The 27,591-nt window shown below is 39.1% G+C and overlaps 2 protein-coding genes across 4 annotated transcripts; one reads left to right on the top strand and one right to left on the bottom strand.

Moving 5' to 3' along the window:
• Positions 1 to 8,548: 8,548 nt before the first annotated feature.
• LOC134662954 (transmembrane protein 184C) lies at positions 8,549 to 14,439 on the bottom strand. The gene is made up of 6 exons (XM_063519258.1): positions 14,014 to 14,439; positions 13,648 to 13,887; positions 13,078 to 13,359; positions 12,444 to 12,543; positions 11,874 to 12,048; positions 8,549 to 8,783 (listed from the first exon to the last, which is right to left on the bottom strand). The coding sequence occupies exons 1-6, from the start codon at positions 14,274 to 14,276 to the stop codon at positions 8,554 to 8,556; spliced, it is 1,290 nt and encodes a 429-aa protein (XP_063375328.1). The 5' UTR covers positions 14,277 to 14,439; the 3' UTR covers positions 8,549 to 8,553.
• A 1,260-nt stretch (positions 14,440 to 15,699) lies between these two features.
• Positions 15,700 to 25,464, top strand: LOC134662563 (zinc finger protein ztf-16). Of its 3 annotated transcripts, XM_063518831.1 has the most exons (8): positions 15,700 to 15,718; positions 15,887 to 15,991; positions 16,268 to 16,392; positions 19,204 to 19,712; positions 20,701 to 21,011; positions 21,821 to 21,951; positions 23,502 to 23,675; positions 25,109 to 25,464. In XM_063518831.1, exons 3-8 carry the CDS (start codon positions 16,318 to 16,320, stop codon positions 25,346 to 25,348), a joined length of 1,440 nt encoding a protein of 479 aa, XP_063374901.1. In that variant the 5' UTR covers positions 15,700 to 15,718; positions 15,887 to 15,991; positions 16,268 to 16,317; the 3' UTR covers positions 25,349 to 25,464. The 3 variants fall into 3 exon arrangements, with proteins under 3 accessions (XP_063374901.1, XP_063374900.1, XP_063374902.1); XM_063518830.1 differs by lacking the exon at positions 15,700 to 15,718 and having other exon boundaries at positions 15,726 to 15,991; XM_063518832.1 differs by lacking the exon at positions 15,700 to 15,718 and having other exon boundaries at positions 15,977 to 16,099.
• The last annotated feature ends 2,127 nt before the right edge of the window (positions 25,465 to 27,591 follow it).

Below are 27,591 nucleotides of genomic sequence, written 5' to 3'. Positions count from 1 at the left end.
TCACCGCTATTAAGCAGCTCAAAAACAATAAAGCCGCTGGGTCTGATAACATCTTTAATGAGTTCATCAAGCACATGGGGCCCATCACAGTCAGCTGGCTTACAACCTTGTTCTCTAACATCCTGGCAAACAATAACCTGCCGAAAGAGTTTAAATTAGCAAAAGTAATAGCCGTGCCCAAACCAGGAAAGCCTAAAAACCTTGTCGAAAGCTATAGACCTATTGCTCTCCTCAGCTGTTCTCACAAGCTGCTAGAACGTCTCCTTCTAGGCCGCATTGAACCTTATATAGAAGCTGTCGCACCGCCCGAGCAAGCTGGTTTCAGGAAGGGCAGGAACTGTGTCGATCAGGTGTTAGCTCTCACTAACTTTGTAGAAGCCGGTTTTCAAAAACGCCTTAAATCTACCGCGGTTTTTATCGACCTCACGGCGGCCTACGACACAGTCTGGAGGCACGGCCTGGTTTATAAGTTAATGTCAGCAATCCCAAGCAGAGAATTAGTAGACCTCATTTCCAACATGCTGACTGAAAGGACCTTCGAAGTTTTCTTGGGAAACAAGAAGAGCAGGAAACGCAAGTTGAACAATGGCCTTCCTCAAGGTTCGGTGTTAGCGCCAATGTTGTTCAACTTGTACATCTCAGATCTTCCGCATACAGAAGCTACAAAGTTTATATATGCCGATGACATCGCACTTATCTCACAGAGCAAAGATTTTGAATCTGGTGCCCAAACACTATCATCGGACTTAAAAGCTCTGACAGCATACTTTAGCGCGTGGCTACTTATACCCAGCCAAAGTAAGACTGAAGTCTCCTGTTTTCATCTATACAACCAGATGGCCAGCTATCATCCAACTGTATACCTGAATAAAGAAGCACTCAAGTACAATCCCTGCCCAACATATCTCGGCGTTACGCTAGATAGGTCCCTGACCTATAAGGAACATCTAACCAAGCTCTCGCAAAAGGTAGCAACGAGAAATAATCTCCTCCATAAACTCTGCGGCACCAGCTGGGGAGCTTCAGCGGATTGCTTACGCACTTCGGGTATCGCGCTTGTGTACTCTGCGGCCGAGTACTGCGCACCAGTATGGCTAGGTAGTGCACACACCAACAAAGTGGACATCAAGCTGAACGAGACCATGCGATGCATCTCTGGTACTATTAAATCTACTCCGGCCCACTGGCTGCCAGTACTAAGCCATGTAGCCCCGCCTCATCTCCGACGTGCTCAGGCTTTGAATAGAGAAGTGGAGAAGATTTTGAAAAACCCAACGCTACCAGTACATCAAGAGTTCTGCCACCCTCCCCCACAACGTTTGGTTTCTCGAAACCCTCCCTGTGCTATAGCGCCAGGCCTAAGCAACTTCAACATCTTGGATAGGTGGAAAGCTGACTGGTCTACTGCTACGGCTGGAAAAGACACACCCTATCTTTCAGACCCGACGAGAAAACCAAAAGGGTTTCACCTACCTCGTAAGATCTGGTGCCGTCTAAATAGGATGAGAACAGGTCACGGCCGCTGTAATTATTTCCAACATAAGTGGGGTCGGAAGGAATCTCCCCTCTGCGAGTGCGGCGAAGAAGAACAAACCACTGAGCACATATTACGGCGCTGCCCTCTTCACTCCTATCCTGGCCCAGCTGAGTAGTTGCCTGGCTTAACAACCTCAAAGCTGTACTTTGATTGCCTAATCATGCATGCCATACGATTAAATAAATAAATTGCTTTGATATCTTTCTGATGTAAGATTATAATAGATATTATTTTAATTTCATCCATTTTATGTCACTATCTATATTAATTTAAATACGTACATACCTAATATAAAACGTACTACATTCCATTGTTTTCAATTAAAACTAATAAATATATTTATAAATGAACTAAAATTGTTTGTATGTCTTTCCCGTACACGGAACAATGGTGTTCCAGACATTTAATTTAGAGGCGCAGCCAACACGCATGCTGCCCTTGCCCGTGTCTTGGGACGCACGCAGATACATCACCCACTAATCTAGGCTACTGAAAGAAAGCGATGTACTATATACTGGGCTATGTGATAAAAAATCGGACGCATTCCAATGATTTATAACTCAAGATAGGTTATAGGCGTTCCAAAATTGAAGCGTAAGCGCGTATTGTGACAAATTGTACAAGTTGCCTTTAGTCGCGGCTGGACAAGCGAGAAATGTGCGCGTGCTAACGAGCTCCCGCACACCGAAAGAGAAAGAGACGACTTTATGTTTAACAACGAGTGTGTCAAAGATGGCTGGAATGAGAAAATTAATCAAAAATAACAGATTTCTTCGTAGGCACAGAAATATATGTGGAAGTATTTTATGTTCTCCTCAAGTATGAGTATAACCAACCTATCTATGGTTATATAATATCATTGACGCATGCGTCGTCTGCCTATTCTATTTCCGTTCGGCAGACGGATTCGCCCTCACAAGATGGGCCCCCACAAAGTGACATCTATTATGGCTCAAGGGCAACATTAGTGTGAGGGCTCTGGGTAGAGAGGTGTCCCTGGACTTTTACAGCCAAATTCTAATTTAGATCTTGAGGCGTCGGCATAAGGTTGTTTTTGGAAAGTGTTGGTTTTCGTCTTGGTTCGTTTTTAATTCGAAGCTGCTATGTGTGAACTGCTGCAGATGGTGCCACTTATATTGACTTACATAGGATAGGTCAATTTGCTTCATGCCACGGTGAAGTTTCACTTGAATGAAAATCAAACTCATGCATATTGGATAAAGAAATACTTTTATTCTAAAACTTAACAGACGAACCGCTCCAAAAGTTGCGGTATATATCACAATTTATATTCATAACATAATATATTAAGATATACCTATTTAAGTCAATATCGCAGATCAGAAGATCGTTTATTAGTAATTTAAACAATTATGCTTAAAGTGCAAAAAGCTGTTTACTTTTATTCAGATTCCAGCTTTGGTAGATATTTAATTAAATAATGGTTGCTTTCATTCCATTTCCGTTTTATTACCGTGAACATCCACGACTAGTGGTAAAGTGGGTAATAGACTAACCAATATTATAGTTTGTAGCTTTCTAGTAGAGCCTGAAGGCTTATCCTATTGTCTATTGTTCAGTAAAACCGCACGTGCTACTTACCTGCAAAAAAGGGTCTTCGTTATTCTATTTGGCACCTGAGCGCGGGCTAGTCCAACGCTCAAAAAGCCAGTGTAGGTGCGCTCTCCGATAACGCGCCTTTGTTACGCATCTCGATGACACATTTTTGACTGGTTCTGTAGCGTTCGACTCGCCGGCACTCAGTATTTCGGTTACTGAGTTGAACGGACCACACACATATTTATCCATTAGTCCATTTTGAATCTTATTGCAATTTCCATAGGAGTTGTAATTCAATTACCTGGGTAAAGTGAACGAACGATTTTTTATGCAGGTGGTTGTGGCACGTGGCACGAGCGGTTTTACTTAACAATAGACAATAGGATTAGCCGTCGGGCTCTATTAGAAAGCTACAAACTATACCAATATAAAGCTTACCCCATTCTTTCCTTTTATCAAAACTTATTGTGATTATCTATTTCATAGGTAAGTATTTATTAGACGTATAAGTTTTAGTGACGATTCACATCGCCGTAATTATCTAACTCATTTTATTTTCCTTTACTAAAGGAAATTTTATTTTACCACACCAGCTGGTAAAAGCTCTCTTGATTGTTCAAAAACCGATAAGAAAGTTGCATTTTATACACATGTGTGGCAAAGTCTTCAAATGCAAATTTTGAGTTGTTTCTTTATGCTGGCTGGTAGAATTGACTTTTAAATTATAAATATTTAATAACATTAATTTTGAATTGATTTGATAATATACAGTTAGGTAGAATTTTCCTTGCGTTGGTGTGGTGAAAAATGTTGAGTTTCACTCGGTGGCTAAATTTTAATCCTCGTGCCTTGAGACCCTCGCAACGCTCATGATTTCACTTTTCGAACCACTCGCTACGCTCGTCGTTCAATTTTGGAATCTTTCGCTTGCTCGCGTTTCAATATTAGAACCAGAGGTTAAACAACGACTTTGCCCTCTTGTAAAACATATACCTAATGTTGTTCTCACAGAAAAATAAATCGTTAATTACATTTTATTATTGACTACATCGAAATATTCGATGATCCTATACCTAATCGACAAATAATGTTAAATAAATTATTATGTTGTTCATCGAGTAAGTGTAAGGCCTGAGTGGACGCTCGGAGCGGAGCGTTCGGCGGGGCGTGCAGCGTGGCGTCGGGCTCACGCGTGATGTGAGCAGCGTGCACTAAGGCCGCTCCTATACGCTTGCATTTGTTTAACATGCACGCCGCACGCCCCGCCCCGCTGCACGCCCAACTCGAGCGTCCACTCAGGCCTTACACTAAGGAGGCGAAACATATTCCCACCAAGCTTCACTAGAGGACAAAACCTTGAGCACGATATTACCTAGGTACTAATATATAGTTCGTTTTTTTTAGCATTAGAAAGAAGGTAAGCGATCTTGACATGTCTTTTAATTGAAAAACGCTTTTTGAAAATCAGTAACTATTGTTTATGAAAGCTGAAGAATATAAATGATCGTATTAGATTAATAATTGTTACATATTTGCCGTGACTTATTTTTAAAACGTGTTTTTCAATTAAAAGACACATCAATATTGTAAACCTTATTTGTAATGCTAAAAAAAAAACTATAGCAGGGCTATAACGGCGAAAATCGAGGTTTTTACAATTTCGGGCATTTTTCTCTGTCATTCCAATTACGTCTTAATGAGAGTAAAAGAGAAAGATCCCCGCAATTTGCGAATTTCGTTTTTCGCGGTCTCGTGTAGCTGACGCATACACGGAAACAAATCATAGAATTCTGATAAGTCGAGTAAAATTTGTCCCCAAGTGAACTTCGAGCTTTATGTAAATAATACAATTAAGCATATAATAATATTATGCTTTAAATTATTTGGAATGTAGAAACATCCAAATAAATTAATGTGACATTGATACAAAAGTTAAATACAGTAAAAAATATTTTATCAGTTAATAAATAGTGAATCAAATCGTGCAGGTAACCGGTCTTTTTTCAGTCCATTTTATTTAAGGCCTGTCCAGACGAGGACAATTTTTCGCCAATCTGATTAAATTGTTCGATCAAATCAGGACGTGCGGACACAAACGCCAACCAATTTGGCTCGCCGAATTCGACCGCCGATTATGACCGATACTACCGATAAAATGGGGTGCGGACGCAAAATTGGTGAAAGTGGCCAAATTAGTGTTTGCGTCCGCACCACCTGATTTGATCGGACAATTTAATCAGATTGGCGAAAAATTGTTCTCGTCTGGGCAGGCCTTTATTCTTGGATTGTCCTTAATTTTAATATCAATGTTATTTTTGGCAATAAAATGTGATGTAGGAAATACAAAATATAAGTTACAAAGAAAATTCATTTACCTATAATCGTTAAAGAGCGTCACACAGCAGAATTAAATCGCGTAACAATTAGGGCTCGCGGTTGAGTCCGTGTTTCGTTTACACGTTTCGAATACCCGTTTCCGAATAACACGTACACGGTTTTCTGGCCCGTTCCGCACGTGTAATTAAGAAACGTGTAATTAAGATCCGTCGCCACGGATAAACGGGTATTCGAAGAAACGGATCTTATTTACCCGTGGCTCCGGACACGTCCTTGACGAGTAGCGAAGGAACGAACCGACGTACTTAAGAGCTAAAAATGAATAGACAAAAGATTATGACGAGTTTCTGTCATATTTAACCTTATTACGTGGTTCATAGAGTCGAATTTCAACTTTTAAAATTTATATTTTTTAATTTAATTATTTTTTAAATTACGTAAGCCAGACATCTTTGTATTATTATAGTAAACTATGTAAAAATTAAAAAATAATCATGTGTAATAAGATATGTACTTACAACTTATAATATAATTAATTCCGTACACGGCGGGAAGAAGTTGATAACTCGCGGGAAAAAATTGAATAAATTTGAACCTTATGCAATTTAATTTTAAGTTCAAATTTCTTCAATAAAATATCTCGAGTTATCAACTTATTCCCGCCGTGTACCGAATTATGAATTTACGAAAAGTCTTCATCTTATTATCATATAAAATGAACTTTAAGACTGTACTAATAAATATTATTTACAATATTTAGCAACAAAACAAAAACGATTTTAAATTAAAGTAACTTGGAAAGTCTGTATTTTACGAATTGATCGACTAAGTGGCGAACTGGAGCCATACTTAAACACAATATTTTAAAAATCATATTTATTTCTTGTTCATTCTAATTGTTTTTTCTCTCCCTCTTATCGTAGAAAATGCTTTTTAGTGTGGTGCGGGCTGTGCGGCTATAAGACAATAGGAAACATTTACTACTTGAAATTTTTGCCGCTGCATTTGTTACAATTTCTTGTGTAGACGTGTTCACCTTATTACGCCGACATAAAGCTTATAATTGGCTGTGGCAGGTCTGATAATGGTTTGGGAACCTACTTGTTTTCGGCGATATCAGACAAAAGAGTATTGAAAAACAACACGTTTTAATGAATGGAACACCAACGGCCGGCATTTATTACCTGAACACTTGTGACCCAAGTGAACATGAATGAATACCAATTTTGAGATCTATCTTAATGTATGTAACAATATAATCACAAGGTAACTATGGTAGTATGGGTTTTTAAGGTTCGCACGTGAAATCTTGTGTTTCGAATGCCGCTTGTAAGTACTTTTTTTTGCGTCATTGGTAGATTTGCTGTTTTCGCGCAGCAGTAAATTGATAAAAATAACAAATAACCACAAAGTAATTCATAATTATTTTCTAACTGTTATTTTTAACTAATATAGGTAGTATTTGTATTCACATCTATTCTTCACAAAACTATATTACTTACACCACTATATATTAAATGTGTTTCTTTGATTGAATTGAAATATAACTATGTAATGAAATAAGCTTAAAAGCAATCATAGTAAAAAAATGAAGGTTTTAAACTACGGACTGCTCGAGGTTTAAAATTAAAATTAGTAGACAATATAGAATATAGGGACACACTTTGATGCATATATTGTATAGTTGACTAAATATGGTATATCAACACAGTTATAAATAATTATAAAAATTCGTACGCCAAAAGAGTTCATCTGAAGTCAACATTCCATATTAGACCTTGCATACCCAGACCTAGAGCATTGATTGGATCAACCTGTTTCGGATCCGTTCGGGCCGGTGTTAAGTACCCGTGTAAACGGAGATACGTATCTGAGAAACGTATCTTGGGAACGGTTCTTGGAGACGTATCCGGATCCCGGCGGTTCCGTGTAAACCGTGTTCTTAGCACCGCCGGTCTTAAGAACACGGGTATTCGTTTCGGCGTGTAACACGGATACCGGGAGCCCTAGTAACAATAAGAATAAACCATTTTAAACCATATTAAATAGGGTCATAATTTCTCGTTCGGGATTCAAATCCGAAATCACTGTAGTCATATGTAACTAGTGTAACTACTATATTATATTCAGACAATGTATAGCAGGTGGTACAGTCAGCAGCAGAATTTGCTAAGCGGGCGAGGTGTTCAAAATGGTTTTGACGCAACTTTATTGTTAAGAGAATAAGAGCTTCTGCTGCTGGCTGTAAACCTACCTCAGAGAAATATAGTAAGCAGTGGTTACCGTAAGCGTAGAGTGCTCACTCCTTATATTATCAGTTTTGGTACCAAAACGCTATTATTTTCGTAGACGACATCTAGCATCGAGTAGCGGAATTATCAGTACTGCTACTTGACACTAGACTAACCCTGGTGGGAAGTGGCTGACTTAGACCGGGCGAAAATTGTACGTGCTCACAGGCTTCGGTCCGGTCACATTCCATTAAATATGTTTGCTCATCTGATGAGGAAAGCAGAGTCGCCCAACTGCGATATATGCGACTCTGTTGAGGACGTACATCACTTCCTAATGGAATGTGTCCGGACTCGAGACAAGAGGGCGCAACTATTTCAAGGTAGGGATTATACAGTAACGGATATTGGGGTTTTCCAATCTATATTGGCGGAACCTCTGTCAAAAAGTGCGATATTTGTGTACAGTTTTTTTGATGTTTTTGTTTAGTAACACTTGTTGAAATTCTTTGTTATAGAGGCCCAACGGAGCCGACATGTCTTTTTGATAAAGGCTTCTTTTAAATAAGTAGGTATGTAGATAAAAAAAAGACACTAGACTAGATATTGCGACGACTATAGTAGAAAAGTCAAGTAAGTAAAGTAAAGTAAGTCTAAAGGAGACTTTTCCGTCGTCGCAACATCTAGTCTAGTGTCAAGTAGCAGTACTGACAAATCCGCTATCTGACGTCGATGCAATGACAATCGTGAGGCATTTATGCTCTACCATTTCATTTCTAGCTTTCCGTTACAACAGTAGTTAGGTGCTTAACACAGGTGACCTGCCAGCAGCCCGCCCAAAACGTCAAACGCCACTTTTATCGTGCCTAATAACATACCAGACCTTACTCATGCCTGAGGGTCATTCACGGAGCTCAGCAGCGGCTCAGAGTCGGAAGCGGTGACCGTCGTGTCGACAGAGCCGTAGACCGATGGCCGGATGTCGACGGCCGGTTCCTCCACGGTGAGGTTCGGCGCCGAGCTGCTGGTCGCCTCGTTCACCAGGCGCGAGCTCTCGTCGTACCCTCGGGCCATGTGGTACATGGACTTGCCTCGCAGTCGCCGGCTGAAGGAACTCCCTGAGAACAGAACAGTTGAAAAATTATTGATTGTAGAAGAGGTGTAATGTAACGTCTAATGGCGTTATTCATAAACGCCTCAATTAGCTGTTAATCATTTGTCTTAGGAGGATAGTGGACCACCGCTTCTTCATATAAACGTATTTTCCTCTATGGATATTGACTTTATGGAAAATACCTTTAAACGAGCAATTCTTGTTTATTTATTTATTTATTTATATATATATATATATATATATATATATTTCGGGGATCTCGGAAACGGCTCTAACGATTTCGATGAAATTTGCTATACGGGGGTTTTCGGGGGCGAACAATCGATCTAGCTAGGTCTTATCTCTGGGAAAACGCGCATTTTCGAGTTTTTATATGTTTTCCGAGCGAAGCTCGGTCACCCAGATATTGGAAAATATAAGTAGGCTAATAGGTACAGTCAACATCAAAAGTAATGGATCGGACTACGTGTCAAAAGTGTCATAAGTGTGGGAAAAGCCGACAGGCTCTATCAATTTTGATATATATTTATAACATAGGTAGGTATATACAATTCAAAATTGCTTGGGCCTCCTGGGCCTGTTCACAGAATTAGTTAGCCCCTCAGCTGTGGGGCTAACTCATTATATAATTGTATAGATAGATAGTTCCTTGTATGTAGAACAATTAGATTATGACAGGGATATCCCGAACTGTAAAAATATATCTATTTGGAAAATAATTCCAGGATGGCAGGTACTTTGGAGCGTTGCTTTATCCTCTACTACTGATGCTGGTTGTACACATTACTAAGGCCGATCTCACACTCAGTAATTATTTTCTTTACGTCGTCAAAATGCTCGACATAGCATAGGTACATAGGTAGGTATAAGCAATTTGCGTCTACAACTACAAAATAAAGAAAAAATAAGGTCTTAACAACTGCAGGCTGAAAAAGCGTGTTCGTTGCATATTGTCTCCAGGTGAAACACAGGATTGGATAGCAGTTGTGTCAACAAACCAATAAATAACAGAAATGCAATCAATTATACACCATATTGCAACACTATAAGGTAGATGTTCGCTTAATCGCCTGTGTTGGTGTGTAAGTGCACTAAATGCAGCGAAGGTCGATTGATAACGTGAACGATAATACCTAGTCAAACTTATTTTTGAAAATAATGGTAAAACTAGTTAAACAGGTTAAACCAAAGGTTATCGTACAAGAAATCGTATCGTACAGTCAAGTGTAAAAATATGGGTGCACACATCATACTCAAAAATATCTCCCATACCTATGTCAGAGAATTAAGAACCATGGGACATATTTTTGAGAAGTTTGAGAAGCACCCATATTTTTACACTTGACTGTACCTATATATCCTCTAGCCGCCAATACGTCAAACCTTACCAAGCAAAATGAAATATTATTTTGTCAACACAAAGTTCAAATTAGAATGGAACAGGAGACCTTTTTATAGGCCTCTGGGCGGCTAGAGGATATGAGCGCCAGCTCTTTTGTTTTTCCTAACCTTTTTCCTCTGTCTGTTTCAGTCTCATAGAGGCAGAACGTTTGTATAAATACTTAACTAATAGACCTGATAAAAATGGTAACTATGTTAGATAATTAGTTAACATTTATTGTTGACTCCATAAACTAATTAGTTCGCGACAGCTTAATTACGTACATAATTAGCTCTCGAAAGTTAGCATCCTAATCAAGTTCTTCTGATGGGATGGGCAATATCTCAATGGCATATTTGAGCATAATAAACACACAATCAATCAAATCAAAGCAATAAGTGACATATTACACAATCTTAGAGCGGGTGTACTACGCTATCCTCCTAAGGCCCAAGGTCCTACATATAGTACCTATTCAGTTCGATGTAAATTAAACCATGTTCAATTGGAACAGAGTCGCTTTTGCTTTGTTTCGTTCAATTTTCAAACAACGCAAAATCAACTCTATTTCCTACAGTTTAGGTTCAAATTTCAGTGGAAAATTTTGGATGTTTTGTTTGAATGGCTAGGCCTTAGGAGGCTATACTCAGTTCTTGCTATAGCAAAAATACCTACCGTAAAATCAGGTAATTTTATTCCACAACTTACAACTATGGTCCTAATTCAATTCCAGTAAAATATGTAGGTACCTATAGTTATTTTTCAAATTAAGTTGAGTATGTAATATAGAAAGAGCATAAGTGTATCTAAGCTCCAAAATATGTAAAGAGTAGGTACAAATCATAAAGGCTCGTTAAGAATCAACGTAAAAACTTGAACATAATAGTTGTACTTAAGGACTATAGTTACCTGATTTGACGGTAATTAGAATTTATAAACACATTCTGAGATTCAAAACCGAGAGCGTACCGCGCGATAACCATGACACTGTATCTTGGACATCGGATATTTCAACATCGACTCCCTAAGTTCCTACTCCGGCCAGGATTCAGGTAATTTATGTATCTAGGTATTGAGCACGACACCACGTCTTATACCTAATTGATATGAATGAGCCGACGCACTAACACGAGTAAAGCTCATGCCGCGCGAAGCTTATGTCGACTGTACACACTCGTCGAGAGCCTCTCGCCGAGAGCACAGGGCGGACACGCCATACATCAAAAATCATTTGCGTTTAATATCTGTGCACGGCACGTCTGTACAGTCAGTAGTTGCTAAGCGGGCGAGGTATTCAAAATGATCTTGACGCGACTTTGTAATTAAGAGAATAAGAGCGCGTCAAGGTAATTTTGAACACATCGCCCGCTTAGCAATTTCTGCTGCTGACTGTACAGACGTGCCGTGCACAGATATTAAACGCAAATGATTTTTGATGTATGGCGTGTCCGCCCTGTGCTCTCGGCGAGAGGCTCTCGACGAGTGTGTACAGTCGACATAAGCTGGGCACGTGGCGGGGCCGTTCTGTATGTATGATAAATTGATAATACTTATTCTGTGCCGAGAGTCTCGGCATCGCTCCAATCCAATCGGAGACGCGTGAGGCGAGACAAGGAAGAGCGAGACTAGAATGGAGCAGCATGTACACACTCGTTCTCGGCCTGTCTCGGGGTCTCTCGACGCGTGTGTACAGCCCGCATTGTGGTGACGTACCAACAACGCCGAGGTGCTCGGATATGTCCCGCTTGACGTCCGACACGTCCCACATGGCGAGGAACGAGCCGAGGCAAGTGCGCGAGTCCGGCTCGTGCCGCGCGAACGGCTTATACGAGAAACTGTAGTGGTGAGCAATGGCCGCTAGGAACATCTCGATGCAAATCAGGAAATCCTGGAGAAAAATACAATCTTTAAGACTACTAGATACACATGTAAATTTTACTTACGTAAGTAGGGACAAAGCTAATTGTTAGAAAGAGATAACGATATTCATATCTCATTCTGTAGTAAGGCTAGGCTTCACGCGCGTAAGTTCAGCTCGATGGCGCCTCTCATGGGGGCGGTAAGAACATCAAGATAAGGCGAGCGTCTTTAGGCGCCATACATTGAGAGTAATGAGAGTGCCTTATTTTGAGTTATTTGAATAAGTAGGTAGGTGTGCTCGGAATTGACTGAATTGGATTTTCTTTCTTTCAGATAAAGCATCCATATTGTGAGCCCATGTTTGTATTTCTATGTCAATCAGATTTAATGACGCGGGTCGGGTGGCATAGGCTTATATCATACCTGAAGTTTTGAAGACATAATTTTGGTATCCGATTCTGGTATTCCAAATAGGCTTGATATAACTCCACAATAAACCAGAATATTTATAATTACACCTTGGCTGTAAGAAAATAATATTAATTAGTAGTAGTACTTATTTAATTATGTTCATCAATTCTGCTAATTGCTAAATTGTTTAATATTCAATCATAAGCAGAAACTGGAGTAAAAAATGTGTAAGTATCAGTAATTAATGTACTAATAGTCTTTTCCACTAAGTAGCAAAAATTCAAATTTGTGTTTTTTTTGGCAACAAAACTTCAAACAAAGTTGAAGGATTGCTACATGGAGCTGATTAAGATATGTACAGTTGATATCAAAAATATGTTTTCACTTTGGCACCTTACTTCTTTGTAATAAGGTGAAAAATGTAAACATATCTTTGACAACTGTAAATTATACTAGAAAACCAGAACACAACTTTTTTGCCAATGGCCTGAGTTAAATGGTAGACCTCTAGCACTGTTCACTCATGAGCATGCAAGACGCAAAAGGCTTATTTTTTCTCGCAGCAAACATACTGATGGGAATCAAGTTATATGCACACCATGACATAATGTTTATCAAAAATATCTGAATTATATCAAATACTCACAAGAATGAGAAGAAAACAACAGCTTTTATGCAAAGAAACTTTCCAATAGGCTTCATTGGCTTCAGCTCCACCCGGTTAGCTCTATAGAACAGCACCAGGCAGTACATGGCCAAAAACTGAGACAGATTATTTATGGCTATCATGTAAGGGAACGCCACGTTGGGGTTGAAGTCACTCTCTCCATACACCCCGCACAGCTCACAGATCATGGAGATGACGGTGGTGACGGGCCGCACTACTGTGTACTGTAGAATGCCATGTTTGCAGTTGTGGACAAATTCCCTGGACAGATAGAGACGTGTGATAAGTACATAAACATAAAATTAAGAACAATGTGGCTAATTCTGTCATAGAGGCTATTCCGTCCACAAGCATAGGTATATTTCTTTGATTTTCAATCGTAAGAAAAAAAAATCTGCTTTTGATTGCTGAACCAAAAGCAATTGCTACTTTGTTGATGGAATTATAAATTTTGTTAGTTGTTCGAGAAATACGCTAACTTTAATGTATATTTAGTTTGCAATCTAATAAATGATTATTATTTAGTGTCAATATTATTGTCATAATCACCTTCCCATTTCCCATGGTGCAAGGCAGCAGAGAGGAAATATGTGATAAACTTGAGGTTTCATTTCCAGTAGTGCCTCTAGATCTTGATCTTCATTTAGGTAGTTTAATAAATACTTCATGAAGTTGTAGATCACATATGCTTCATAGCATTCTCGCAGAGAATCCATATATATAGATTGTTCTGGAAACTGTAAGCCTAGCCAGGCATTTAGTGCATAAATTGGGACCATCCATAATATTCTGTGGAGGGAGATTCTTCATTAAACAGAAAAATATAATATACCTAATGAGATTACAGGCCACAAAATTATAAAAATAATTAATCATTCCACTGTTGTAACATTGACATTGTTAGTATTGGATTACCTTATAATATGTTTTTGTAACGAAGGTTTTGTGTAATGCAACACATGTTGTGTGATCTCCCATATCGAGATGGGCATCGCCAAGAGGACGAATCCGCCTCCCACCAATGCGCCTTGGTCAGCTTTACTGAATCCATTGCTTATGGAATGAGCTATCAATATTGGCACTAAAACGATTATAAGTATCACGTACAAAGCTACCAGCAGCGGTTTAATCCATAAACGCCACTTACTAAAGAATGAAACCACACTATAAGAACACATCTTCTATTGCTTTTTTACATAATAAGTAATAAGAATAACGAAACAAGATTAGTTTCACAACATTTTCTGTTTCGGTGTGACGCACGGAAGACATGTAACGAACCGAGTTTGGAGGGTCTATTAGAAAATAATGCACAACAACTACGAAAGTAGGCGCTAGATTCAAGCTGACTGGCTTTGGACTGGCTGAATACTGATTTAGTTTGATTACACTAGCAAAATATATTTATTTTAAGTAGATATTTATCGACTGACAGTGACGTGAGTGACGCAGCTGACTGACACTGGGACTGTCCAATCCAAAGGGACTGTCTATTGTCATTCTATTGTATTTGTGTTTTAATTTAGAATTTATTTGCAGAACAATATGGTAATAGTACATTATTGTCGAGGTTCGGAAGTAGCTACTTGCAGGCTGAGGATTCGGTTTTAAACGGACGACCTTGGGAGTCCGTTTAATTGAATCCGAAGCCAGCAAGTAGCCTTCCAGCCGAGTCATATATAGTGCTTTTCTCAAAAATGGTGCAAGAAATAGAAATATTTTACAGAACTTACAGAAGCAATCGTTCTAATTTTCCATTAATTTTCACAGAAAAAATACAACCATTAAAAAAATTTGCTTGCCGCCTTTAAAAAAAAAGAAGTGTATTTTTCTGCTGAAAATACGCCAACCTATTTGAGACACCTAAATAGTCGCGGTACCAACATTAAGCCTGTAACAGACTATCGCACCGCACCGCGACCTTGGAGCGTCGCACCCATAAGTGAGAGCGAGAAAGAGATATCTGTTTCTCGCTCTCACTTATGGGTGCGACGCTCCAAGGTCGCGGTGCGGTGCGATAGTCTGTTATAGGCTTTATAATAATAAGTGCTGATCATCTGTTTGGCTGTTTAAGGGACCTATGCCTTCATTTGATATGGCCATTTGAAGTTTTAAAAAGTTTGGAACTCGTTAAATAATGGAATTTGTATGCGACATTGCAGTCCCGAAATCGAGACTGCAATGTTTTTAACTTTTTAATTTTTTGAATGACCATAAACTACGCACTTTGCGACCTATTTTTTAACCGGCAACGTCGACTTTGCCGTCCATTTTTGAGAAAAATATTGAATGAGTTTCTGATGACCGTTACGGCCTTTACGCGTGGTGGTACTCTCCCACTTCTACAAGTCCAAATCTATACGAAAAGTACGCACTAAATATTTAGTATGATTCGGACTATAGAAGATTTCTGTAGAAAAAGCGATTAATATAATTATTTGTTTCACAATACCCTAAAATATTTAAAAGAATGATATTTTATTAGTAAAGTATATTTATATTTTTTATGAAAATTAAGTGAATATTGTGAAAAAGTGGTAATACCACACCACACCAGTGTTACTAGTTACAGATAAATTTTAGAAAAAAAAATCACATCACAGGTGTAGTGTTGTGTGAAGTAGGTATAATTTTTTTTCTGTTCGAATCATGATCAAAATGGGATTGCTGTAGATAAAATACTATTATTAATTTAGGAAATCAAAGCTTTTAATGGCGTAAATATAGTTTAAACATGTCCAATCAGTGCAAGTTAATAGTGGGGATCGACTTATTTGTGCATTTACAGTTATACGCGTAACACGAATTTGTGCATCGAGTTCTGAGCATCGAATTAGGCCACATAGCGATCTCTCCCTAAAATACCGCTGGTTGTCGACGTATCAAGTTAAACGTGAGTTTATAATTTACTATCGTGTTCATTATTCAACTTAGTGGACGGGATAAGTGAAGTGTTGTTTGGGATGAATACGATAGATAACGTTTATAAATAGTGTATAGCGTGAGTCGATAATTCGTATGTTTTTGTAAATGGGTCACCTCGCCATTCTTTTACGAGCGAAGTTGTTTTGTGATTTCTTGGCGTAGCAATTATTGTTGTTTAACTTATCACCTGTGTATTTATTGTAGGTTACTGTATTAAATCCAATGTTTGTGTTTTAATTTTAAGTGAGTGTGGCGGGAGAGTGATGTCCAGAAAGGCCGCGAGCTGGTAATGTGATGTCATCAAAAGGGGAAACAGAGGCCGATTCAGGCACCGTGTCGCCGAACCTGCCTGTAGTCAAAAATGAACCGGTTAGTACTTAAAAAGTAATTAATTCGTATTAAGCTATTTTAAGTATATGAGCCATGTTAATGCTAAAATACTTCAATTCCGAGTGGGTAGATATTTTGTTCTTTCTGATTTTAACTAGACCTTACGACCATTTTCTATATAATATTATCAAAGTAATATTTTGTTAATTAGTTGATTAGGTACTAGAACAGGTATGGTTTTGTCATGTAAACTCTGTAATAACATGATGTTATTATTAAAGCATGATTGCATTATTACAGCATACACTACTAAAGTGATATAATATTTGAATTTGTTGTGATATGTAGAATTGGTTTTTGTAACCTCTTCAGTATTGTAAGATAAGTAGTGCTTGTTTCACCATATTGCACAGCTGCTTGGTGGGGTTTTTGGTTTTCCTTATTTCCATTAAGATTCTGTATTCCCTAGGATCAATTTATTCAAGTAGTTATCTTCATTAGTTGGTATGTGTTTGATTCTAGCTTTTTAATTACCATAATGTAACGGCATTTAAATATTTTCATGCAAATTAACTGCAGCTATTAATGACAACACAGTGATGAATATTATTTTCTTTGCCAGTTGGGAAAATAAATATTGTTATGTACTAATGAAATAATGTCATATGACAAGAATAAAAATTATAGCATGTACATTAATGAAAAGAGAGAAAAGTTCTGACATCTACACATGCGATTTTATTTTTTTATTTTATTTATTTATTTTTAAACACATGTCCGGCTCACAGCGTAGGCCAAAGGCCAGGACATGTAAAAAACCGGCCAAGTGCGAGTCGGACTCGCGTTCCAAGGGTTCCGTACATTAAGTCCGACTCACGCTTGACTGCACATTTCTAATAGGTTTTCCTGTCATCTATAGGTAAAGAACTATTTTGTGTATTTATTTCGAAATTTTAGACCCAGTAGTTTCGGTGATAAGGGGGGTTGGGGGGGGGGGGATGGTAATTTTTTGCCCATTTTCTTGAATAACTGCTAAATTATTAATCCTATAATTATAAAATATATATATTTGAAATCCTTACAATGAGCTCTTTCATTTGGTATGAAACACGATATAGTTTGAAAAACTTAATTTTTTAATTTTCTTATTTACCCCCCAAAAATGGCCTCCATATTTGAAATTCATTTATTGACGTAAACGTCCATCTTTGGGTCACAAACTTACATATGTGTGCCAAATTTCAACTTAGTTGGTCCAGTAGTTTCGGAGAAAATAGGCTGTGACAGACGAACGGACAGACAGACGCACGAGTGATCCTATTAGGGTTCCGTTTTTTCCTTTTGAGGTACGGAACCCTAAAAACATGGCAATTGTCAAATATACAAAGTCATATATTACAAATACACAAGACAAGTAAAAAGTACCAAAAAAATCAATTCATAATAATTAAACATAATAATAACAACATTTTACATGACATCAAACTTGTCTTAAAGGGCCTCTGCGCTGTTGGCTTCGGCCCCACGCACGCCTCCCAAAGGTCTGGGACCCCATGGTTCCGAGATATGGTAAGACAACATTTTATATTCAGGCATATCTCCCAACCGCTCTCAGTCTAGGGACGTCTGACAGAAACATTTAAATATTGGGGTAATGTTGAGCACAAAACACCTAACTTATCATTAAAATACTCTTACTCATATGTATTTAAATGTGCACCTTGAATCTTGACATGCAAGGTATATGCCTACAAGATGTTAAATACTATTCAAATAGCAAAGGTTGTTTTTATTATGTTTCCAGCTTGGTCCAAGCTAAGACTTATGAATATTTATAAATTTTCAACTGTTAAGGAGGTAACAATGCTATTTAATGGATCATGCACTCGTTTAATTTATTTTGCTTACAGCTATAAATTAAAATGTAAGATGAAGCTTGTGAAAGTTTTATTTAATTGGTATATAATTAGAACAATTTAACTAAAAATACAATGTTATTTTATAATGGACTCCCTAAAAAAATTATAGATAATTATAAATGGAAATATAAAAGCTATGAAATAATTGTCTAGAATTGTAGATATTATCAATATTATGTATAATTCAGATTATACAGACACTGCATTATGAAGCATTTACAAAGAGTAAGAGAGGTCAACACATATACATAGGTGCAATTTTACCACAACCAGCACTACTGATTTGCCACCATTTTATAGTAAAACAGTCCATGTTGATACCTAAAACAACATTTTTAAAGATATACAATGTGTTACACCAGCCACTGAAAGTGGGATGGGTACACGTTGTGTAGGTCATACTAAGCAACTTTTACTATGGGTCCAACCCCGTTATCGCGGAAAAAAAAATTGACTCTCCCATACATTTTGGCTGGCTGATGTTGATATCTTGTATGGGAGTGTAAATTTTTTTTTCGCGATTTCGGGGTTGGTCCCATAGTAGGTAAAAGTTGCTCAGTATGACCTGTACAACGTGTACCTATCCCACTTTCATTAGCTGATGTAACACCTTGTATATTATTGACATTGGTACAGTTAATGTCAAAGATATGTTTACACTTTTGCACCTTACTCCTTTGTAATAAGGCGAAAAATGTAAACATATCGTTGACGCCGAGTGTACTGTGGTTTAAATTTCCAAACATTAGGGTTCCCCCACATATGTCGACACGAAATCGGCAAAATCCGATGGGAAAAATCTTTATGTCCGCGCAATAACGGCGAAAAAGTCGCCGACGACGACTTTTTCGCTCTTATTGCGCTATCGGACTTTGCCGAATGCGCATCGATATATCTGGGGAGACCCTTATGTGACATTTGTCTTTGGCAGGCAACCACAGCTAGTAAAGAAGAAACTCCTAAAAGAGGCAGCACGCTGCTAAAATGCACAACTTGCAACACGTTTAGCACTCTCAGCAGCCGCGCGCTGACCACGCACATGGCGCAGTGCTCGCCCGACAACAACAATGTGGCGGCCGCGCAGGCGGACGCCCGCCCCCACAGGAAACTCTTCGAGTGCGACGTGTGCAACATGAAGTTCTCCAATGGCGCCAACATGCGCCGCCACAAGATGCGCCACACCGGCGTCAAACCTTACGAATGCAGAGTCTGCCAAAAGAGATTCTTCCGCAAGGACCATCTAGCGGAACACTTCACCACACACACAAAGAGCTTGCCGTACCATTGCCCGATATGCAACCGAGGGTTCCAGCGCCAGATTGCCATGCGCGCGCATTTCCAGAACGAGCACGTCGGCCAGCACGACCTTGTCAAAACTTGCCCCCTCTGCAGCTACCGCGCCCCCACCATGAAGAGCCTCCGAGTTCATTTCTTTAACAGGTAAGGATTGTGTGATGTAATGCGTATATAATCATATCATTTATTTAATACTACATATATTGTATTACAGTTTGATAAGAAGCAAGGGCTTTAAAAAATGGAGAATATTTTATGGTATATGTGCAGCTCAGTAGGCATTTGTTCGATGTAATAAAAACAAACTTCACTTTGACATTTTATTTAAGACTGAACTATACAATAGTCTTCATAATTTTAAATAGCATTATTGTGAAGGAAGATCTGTTTCTCTGAGTATTGAAAAACAGCATAAAGTGAAAGTAATTCCCGATGAATAATTTCTCCTTAAGTTCAGGTTCTCCTTGCCTTAAGTTTTTTAATTGGGTTTCATCCCACAAAGTTTGATTTAATTGTACTTAATTCAAATATTACCCGCGTCAGAAAACTAATTGATTTCCACACATTCACCAAAACCGTCTCACTCAGTAGAGTCTATGTCACACAACACACAATTGACATAAACATTACTCACATACATACACACTCTGCCGAAATCATTCCTTCTTGCAGTCTGGTAAAAACTGTAAAAAAGCCTTGATATCTAAAAAATCCTATCTTACCTTAACTTATGAGAAGTACGTATTTTTATGTGTTTACATTTTCCTCATTGTCTTTCGAGTCGAAGACAAGGTTTGTACGTTATTTATCCTGACAGGTTACGTAATACTGCTCAAAGCTAAACATTAACATGTTTCCAAAGCTAAACATTAACATGTTTCTCTGATATAAATTACATTATTGAGACAAGTTTTCATTACCAGCTGTTTTCGACTACTCGTCGAAAGCGCCTAAACTGTTGTCAGCCTTCTTTTGGCTACATTTAAAGTTAATGCATAAGATAAAATTGCATTTTCATCACTACAAAGCTTAAGTTAGTTAACTTTTAGGGTTAAATCCTACAAAAGTCCCATTTTAATAAAATAACCCTACACTCTATAAGCATCTATTTCAAAGACATATAATATTACAGACACGGCATCGACCTAGACAACCCAGGAACCGGCAACAACTCTGTTTCCCTGCTAGCAGCCGGCATAGCCAACGCCGCGTACGCCGACGGTTCCATGGATGCGAGCGCCATCAACGCCCTCGGGGCTCTAGGCTCCGGGCTGTCCGTGTCCGTGGCGGCCGCGTATTCGGACAGCGGGGACAGCAACGGCGCCCGCTCCGTCGACAACGCCACACCGCCCATGCACTATCTGACCCCGCACGTGGAGATATCTATGGCAGACAACAACGAGACCTTCTCGCCGGGACAGTCGAATCATCTAAATAATTCCGGTAAGTAATGTAGAAAGAAAAAAGAAAGAGAAAGTCTTTTATTCTATAAAGCACATGGGACAAGAAGATGAAAGACAAAATAAAGAAAAAGTTAATGTATTTAATTATAGATGGTCAAAGGTATTGTATTTATAGATGGTCAACCAAATCTTGTCAGTAAAAAAAGGCGCGAAATTCAAATTTTCTATAGGACGATATCCCTTCGCGCCTACATTTTTCAAATCTGCCGCCTTTTTCTACTGACAAGATCTGCTTGATCAAGTATAGATACTGATCTATCTTGTACCGATATACAGATATCCGACGATCCGATGGCCGACAAGTACCCTTTACAAAATAGACAAGTGTGCCTTGACTGAGTCGTCGTACACAAATCAAATTATTCCCAACCCAATACAATCTTCATCAAGTTTGTATAGAGTAGCGCCGCTTGGCCGAAGCTTCTGAGCGATCCTCCTCTATCCTTTTAATACATCATGTAATTAATTTTAGACGTGATACATTTTCTGCCGGGCTAGCACATGATTGGCGCGACGGTATCTCGCGGCGAGATAGCCGTTCCCGTTCCTCTTTAATTAACATAGAAAAAGACGCGTAGTCTATCTCGCTCTTTATATTATTAATTAGAGCTCATTTAGACGGCGCTCGCACTCGTATAAGATTTTAGTTATATTGCGGACCATTGAGGTTACATCAATTCAACCGACGGATCAAACGACGCAATGTAATGAAACTCGCATGCGAGTTCTTGCACCGTCTAAATGAGCCCTTAAAAAGAAGCGCTTGAATGTATGGTTCCCTTGTCGCAGATTCGCGCATGAACGGCGAGGGTGGCAGCTCGCCGCAGTCGGGCGACAGCTCGGGCGCCGTCGCCAGCTCGTCGCTCGCGCAGCTGCCCGCCGGCATCACGCCCTCCATCACGCTCATACCCATCAAGCAGGTACAGTACAGGGGCCCCATACACTAGGAATCCTCTAGACGGAGTTTAGAGCAATTATTTCATGAAACCGATGCTGCCAAAAATACTGGGGTGCGGGGGACGAGGTGAGCTAATCCCGTGCCGTAATTGGTCCGTTCAAAGACACGGACGTCATACAAAGACACTTTGACTCGAAAATGGAGTAAAACTACCGTATATTTGTGGCAGAAGGGGTTGTCTGTGAGGGGCCCATTCCGCCTATTTCTCGAACGGTTAATTAGTCTAATATTATTAGTGTGTTTCCAACTTTCCATGGTAACCCATACGATTTGACAGTTCGCGGACTAATATTATTAGGTATTAGTACCGTTCGAGAAATAGGCCCCAGGTCGGCGACTGCTGACAACTGACTAGGTGTGAATATATAAAAACGTTTAGTAGCATGAAAACAGGACAACTGTCACTAGAGTTAAAATCTTTAAAAAATCAACGGGCTGGTTTTAGTACTTAAATCAATTTATAATTTGAACTACATTTTACAAGCTGTTATTGGGTGACAATGCAATATTATGGTATCATCGAGCTAATCTGATGATGGACACCGGAGGTGGCCATAGGAATTCTTGATATAACAACGCAACCTAATTGTGATTGGGTTTGTTCGAATTGTCTCGATGAGCATTTGTTGACTGTTGAAAAAAACTACCGTCAGCGATAAAAGCTTGCAACTGTTTTGTTGTATTTATTGTTGTGATAACCTGTCCGAGTCATTATTGTTTTATTACATAGAGTTAAACCAATCGAAGTTGGCAGCGATTTTGATAGCCCAGACTGTGCAAGTATTCTTTTAAACGTCAACCTTTCATTAAAAATTATGACACAAAATTAATATCTCGCGGTGTCACAATTATTTATTACACAGAACCAGGTTTCCAGCGCCTAAAATTACTATCGTCACTTCATTAACTAAAATCAACCTATTACGTGCTATTACCCATGATTTACTAATGTCCATCAGCTAATTAGTCTAATTACACTTATACTTAAAATTGACGTAGATCCCGGGCCAGGAAAAAAAAACAGTCACATATAACTATTTTCTACCTGTTTGTGTGGCGGGGCGAACCCTACCGATGGAGCAGCAGCTGACATTCACGAGGATTCGGTATACAATACATCTCCCTTAACAACCACAAAAAAGCCCGTTTAGATCATTTTAATGGTTTTAATGCCATACAGAGTGACCCATGGGAACGTAACCATCGACACAGATCGGTATCGTATCGCTGTGACATCCTCTAAGCATTGTTCAAATTGGGCCGTTACTCTTAAAAGTTGTCTTGTAGTAAGCAATCTTGACGTGTCTTTTTTTTTTGAAAAACACTTGAAAAATAAGTTGCACCTTATTAGGTAACAATTAACAACAACAACACACAAATGCTGCATACTTAATATGCTACTATTTTTTTAATTGCGTTTTTCAATAAAAAGACACATCAAGATTGTTCACCCTCTTTCTAATGCTAAAAAACGAAGTATAAGCACTCAACATGATTACATTCGTATTATAGGAGCCTAACGCGGAAGAGTCGGGCGGTGGCGAGTCGCAGGGCGAGGCGAACGGCGACAAGCGCGGCGTGTCGTCCAGCCTGTCGTCGCTCATCAAGGTGTCGCCGCTCAAGAGCCTGCTGCGCGAGGACCTGCGCCGCCGCATCAGCGCCCGGGGCCGCGCTCGCGGCTCCAACGTGAGGAACACCATTACTCTCTCTCTGTCTCTCTCTCTCTCTCTCTCTCTCTCTCTCTCTCTCTCTCTCTCTCTCTGTCTCTCTCTCTCTCTCTCTCTCTCTCTTCGTTATAATTGCTTTGGGCGGGCTTGTTCTTCTCACTCGTGACGAATTGGGTAGCTAACCGCGCTGCATAAAAGATACAACGTGTAACAGATTGAGGTTTAAGCCGAAAATATGACCTCAGATAATTTCAACTAAATGTACGTATAATATAAGTATTATTATATTTTATTACAAAGACAGAACATCCGTTTAGTAATGCTAAAATGAAAGTGTAGTGGCACTTTAATATTAATTTCATACGGTCCCAAAATTCTACATTTTCACCTGGTATTGGCAATACGAAGAGCATTGTAAAATTCAGGTTGTTGGTAACTATAGAAGTTATGATTTTAAGTTGTAATTACGAAACTGAGTTTTGTATTGTTCCCACTTTTTTCTGCATACAATTGGCACACCAAATGCCATGTGGTCGAATTAATTTAACGAAATAAAGAAATATGGTGGCTGCAGGCGTCACCCCATAGCAACCCATCGCCGCTGTCGGATTTAAATTTAGTATATCATCGCCGAGAAACACGCACACATGCATGAGTTTTGTGGTCTCGGTCATAGACTAGGAATCCTCTAGACTGAGTTTAGAGCAATTATTTCATGAAACCGATGCTGCCAAAAATACGGGGGTGCGCGGGGGGACGAGGTGAACGAATCCCGTGCCGTGATTGGTCCGTTCAAAGACACGGACCAATTACGGCACGGGATTGACTCGAAGATGGAGTAAAACTACCGTATAAGTGGCAGAGGGGGTAGCGTTACTATGCTCAGTCTAGAGGATGTCTTGTCTGTTGGTCTCGGTATAGTCACAAAATAGATACAGTACAGAAATCAACCTACATACAAAGTGCGCTCGAGCAACGCACACATAGACACTGCTCACGGACACGATATCTCGGACCGCTTGGGACCAGTGCGAGCGCGAGTGCCATCCGCTTGAGACACGCGTCTGTGAACTTTTTTGTGCAATAATGGAGAAACAAAAAAAAGTTATTATAACTGTTCAGTGGACGGTTGTTTGAATTCAACATAAAACGATGAATTGTCGTTTTTTAAGCTACCAGTGGTTTCAGAGAGGTAAGTATCTGCTTGTATTTCGATGGTTCGTTTTAACGTTAAACAGAACAGTTAGGTAGGTAGGTACCTATGCACCCCGCCCCGGCCACTACTAGATACGAGTGCCACTATCACGTTACTACGATAGTTTTTTGTGCATAAATCATAGTTGACAACCCTAGAGCGACCGCCGAGCGTAGGTATGAAAAGTGAAGTACATACATGTGATTGACTTCTGTACTGTATCTATTTTGTGGTAAAGGTTCCCTGTGTGTGTGCAGAGTTCGCGCGCGTCTCCGTCAGAGGGCGGCGTGATCACGTCGACGCACGGCGACGCCGCGCTGGCGCCCGCCTCGCTCATGTGCTCCTTCTGCTCCATCACCTTCCCCGACTCCACGCTCTACTTCCTGCACAAGGGCTGCCACTGCGACTCCAACCCCTGGAAGTGCAACATCTGCGGCGAGCAGTGCTGCAACGTCTACGAGTTCAACTCCCACCTGCTCAGCAAAAGTCACCAATGACTGTTTGCAGGGGGGCCGTTCCGATAATAATGACTCTGTGTTACGTGTTGCACGCGCTGTGTGCATAGTACGGGCGCTTCGGAGCTTCACTGTCGTCTTGGATTACGCGATTCTGTTCTGAACGCTGCGCGGGCTATGCGCTGAACGTCCCCCCGAAGATATCATTTTTAAAAGTGCAAATTATGTCGAGTTATATTTTTAGCGGTTATAATTGTTATGTTAAAATGCGTGGAGATATTTATGCGGATATTCTAGTACTTAAAGAAAAGGGTTTATAAAAGGGTAATATTAAATTTTAATTGTGAAGGGGTCAGATAGGTTTGGGGTACAGCCTAGTAACTAAATTGAAAGATCTAAGTGGTACCACTCGGTGATGATAAATATTACATTCCAAAACGTGACGTAGCATTCCATGATGAGAGATTCGAGTCTTTGGTGGGGAATATTATTGTAGTAACTAAAAGTATCTTCTCTATCCATTTTAATAATAATCACGAAAACTAATGTAGTGTGTTGCTGCACCTTACATCACAAAGAAATCGCAACTCGCGGATGCAATGTTAGAAACATTGTATGTGTAAATGTGTACTTATAGTAAATGGATAGTAAAGGGACACTTGTATTGGTTTACCATTCTACTTTTCAGTACTTAATTGTACTAAAACTATATCTAATCTAAATTTTAAAAGTATTTTTGGTGCGATAGTGAATTTTACAAATGTTTTAAAGTATGGTGGAAATTGTACAAATTAATATATTTTTACATTTCACTGTTGAGAAGAGAGGGCCTAGCCTGTATTTCCGTGATTATTTACTTATTGTGATTGTGTACAGACAGGAATTATAAATTCTACATTCCATTTTTATGTTATTAATTGTTTCTTAATATGCATGTAATGCAAGTCCACGACTAATATTTAATGTACAAGTTATATTTTGTTGTTATTATTTATTTTTCTAAAAATACGTCTTTTCTTTAATAGCTATGTTTTATTATTTTTAGTTAGAGGTGCGTTATTATGGTCATATGTACTTATTTCATTCTCAGTCTACTTATACAATGTTCCTTTCGTCAGTTCAGTTGTATGATATTATCGTTAGTTGAATTGTTTAATATTCAAAACGAAAAATATTGACGGCACACTTGCTCAATATAGCTTAAGTGTGGGGCATGGCAACTTCGCACAAAAGCATATAATAAAATTCATTTTAAATTAATTGGAATTAGTGTAAGTTTTATAAAACACTTTCGAGCATGCTTATGGAAGTTTAAAATCGAATCGTTAAATTCGAAGATACTTAATTTTATTTATTATCAAGGTTTAGAAAAGCCCCATTAGATTTAGAGAAACTGACCCGTATCATATAATTGTACTATCCGAAAGATTTTATTATGTCTTGCGACCTAAATGCAAAGCCATCGTTTTCCAGCTAATAGAACGCTTAGGGTCCATGTCCGATCTGGGCTATAACCGCGAAAATCGAAATTCGCAAATTGCGGGCATTTGTCTCTGTCACTCTAATTACGCCTTCATTGGTGTAAAAGAGAAAGATCCCCGCAATTTGAAAGTTTTCGCGGTCGCCCCTCTGTATCCCGCGGCACCAATATTGCCTGGTCGTATTTGTTTTTGCGTCCCGGACCCGGATCGGACGCGGTAAGTTAGCGTTCTAAAACAGAAGTGCTCAACCTAATGGGAAACGATATTGATCTCTTTTATTTTGAAGAGTTAAATTTCTATATTGACTTTCAATTTATCAGTTAGGTAAATAAAATATATTTCATTCGTGTGCTTATAGAGTTACATACATTATTGGTTTAATGATACAATTTAAAATGCTGTAGGTTAATGAAATTAATTTTGTAATGTAGCTGTTAATTTTGTTTTAGTACATTTTTCGTGTTTAACGTAATTGGTCAGTCCGTTCCATTTTTCTTAAAGTAACCTGAGATTTACATTCCTGTAGCTCTTAAGTAGGTACTTACTTTCGGTTGTGGTCTTGCCTGTTAAGTTTACGAAATTACTTAGATGGAACTGAAATTATGTTTACCAACGAAGTTATATATTTGTTTTGTTATGTGGTCATCGCGTGTATAAAGTAGGGCCGGCGCGGGACCGTCCGTGAGTTACCTGAAACGAGCAACATATTTATTTATAGAGGTTCTTATATACTGCTGTTTCGTTGTTGGTTTTGCAACTTGATTGTTTACTTTTATTTGGTCCCGCCGCCGCGCCACAGTTAGT

This window comes from Cydia amplana, chromosome 3, assembly GCF_948474715.1.
Source record: "Cydia amplana chromosome 3, ilCydAmpl1.1, whole genome shotgun sequence".
Classification (NCBI taxonomy): domain Eukaryota; kingdom Metazoa; phylum Arthropoda; class Insecta; order Lepidoptera; family Tortricidae; genus Cydia; species Cydia amplana.
The sequence above is the reverse complement of the archived record's forward strand: the minus strand, read 5'-3'. Positions and strand labels throughout refer to the sequence as shown.

What these genes read in the sequence shown, in the direction of transcription:
- LOC134662954 (XM_063519258.1), bottom strand. Translation starts at nt 14,276, where the DNA reads ATGTGTTCTTATAGTGTGGTTTCATTCTTTAGTAAGTGGCGTTTATGG. An exon ending in TTATGTCTTCAAAACTTCAG is followed by an intron (nt 12,049 to 12,443) that starts GTATGATATAAG and finishes ATTTTTCTCCAG; the next exon opens with GATTTCCTGATTTGCATCGA. An exon ending in CGAGCACCTCGGCGTTGTTG is followed by an intron (nt 8,784 to 11,873) that starts GTACGTCACCAC and finishes TTCTGTTCTCAG; the next exon opens with GGAGTTCCTTCAGCCGGCGA.
- LOC134662563 (XM_063518831.1), top strand. Translation starts at nt 16,318, where the DNA reads ATGTCATCAAAAGGGGAAACAGAGGCCGATTCAGGCACCGTGTCGCCG. An exon ending in CTGTAGTCAAAAATGAACCG is followed by an intron (nt 16,393 to 19,203) that starts GTTAGTACTTAA and finishes TGTCTTTGGCAG; the next exon opens with GCAACCACAGCTAGTAAAGA. An exon ending in CGAGTTCATTTCTTTAACAG is followed by an intron (nt 19,713 to 20,700) that starts GTAAGGATTGTG and finishes ATAATATTACAG; the next exon opens with ACACGGCATCGACCTAGACA.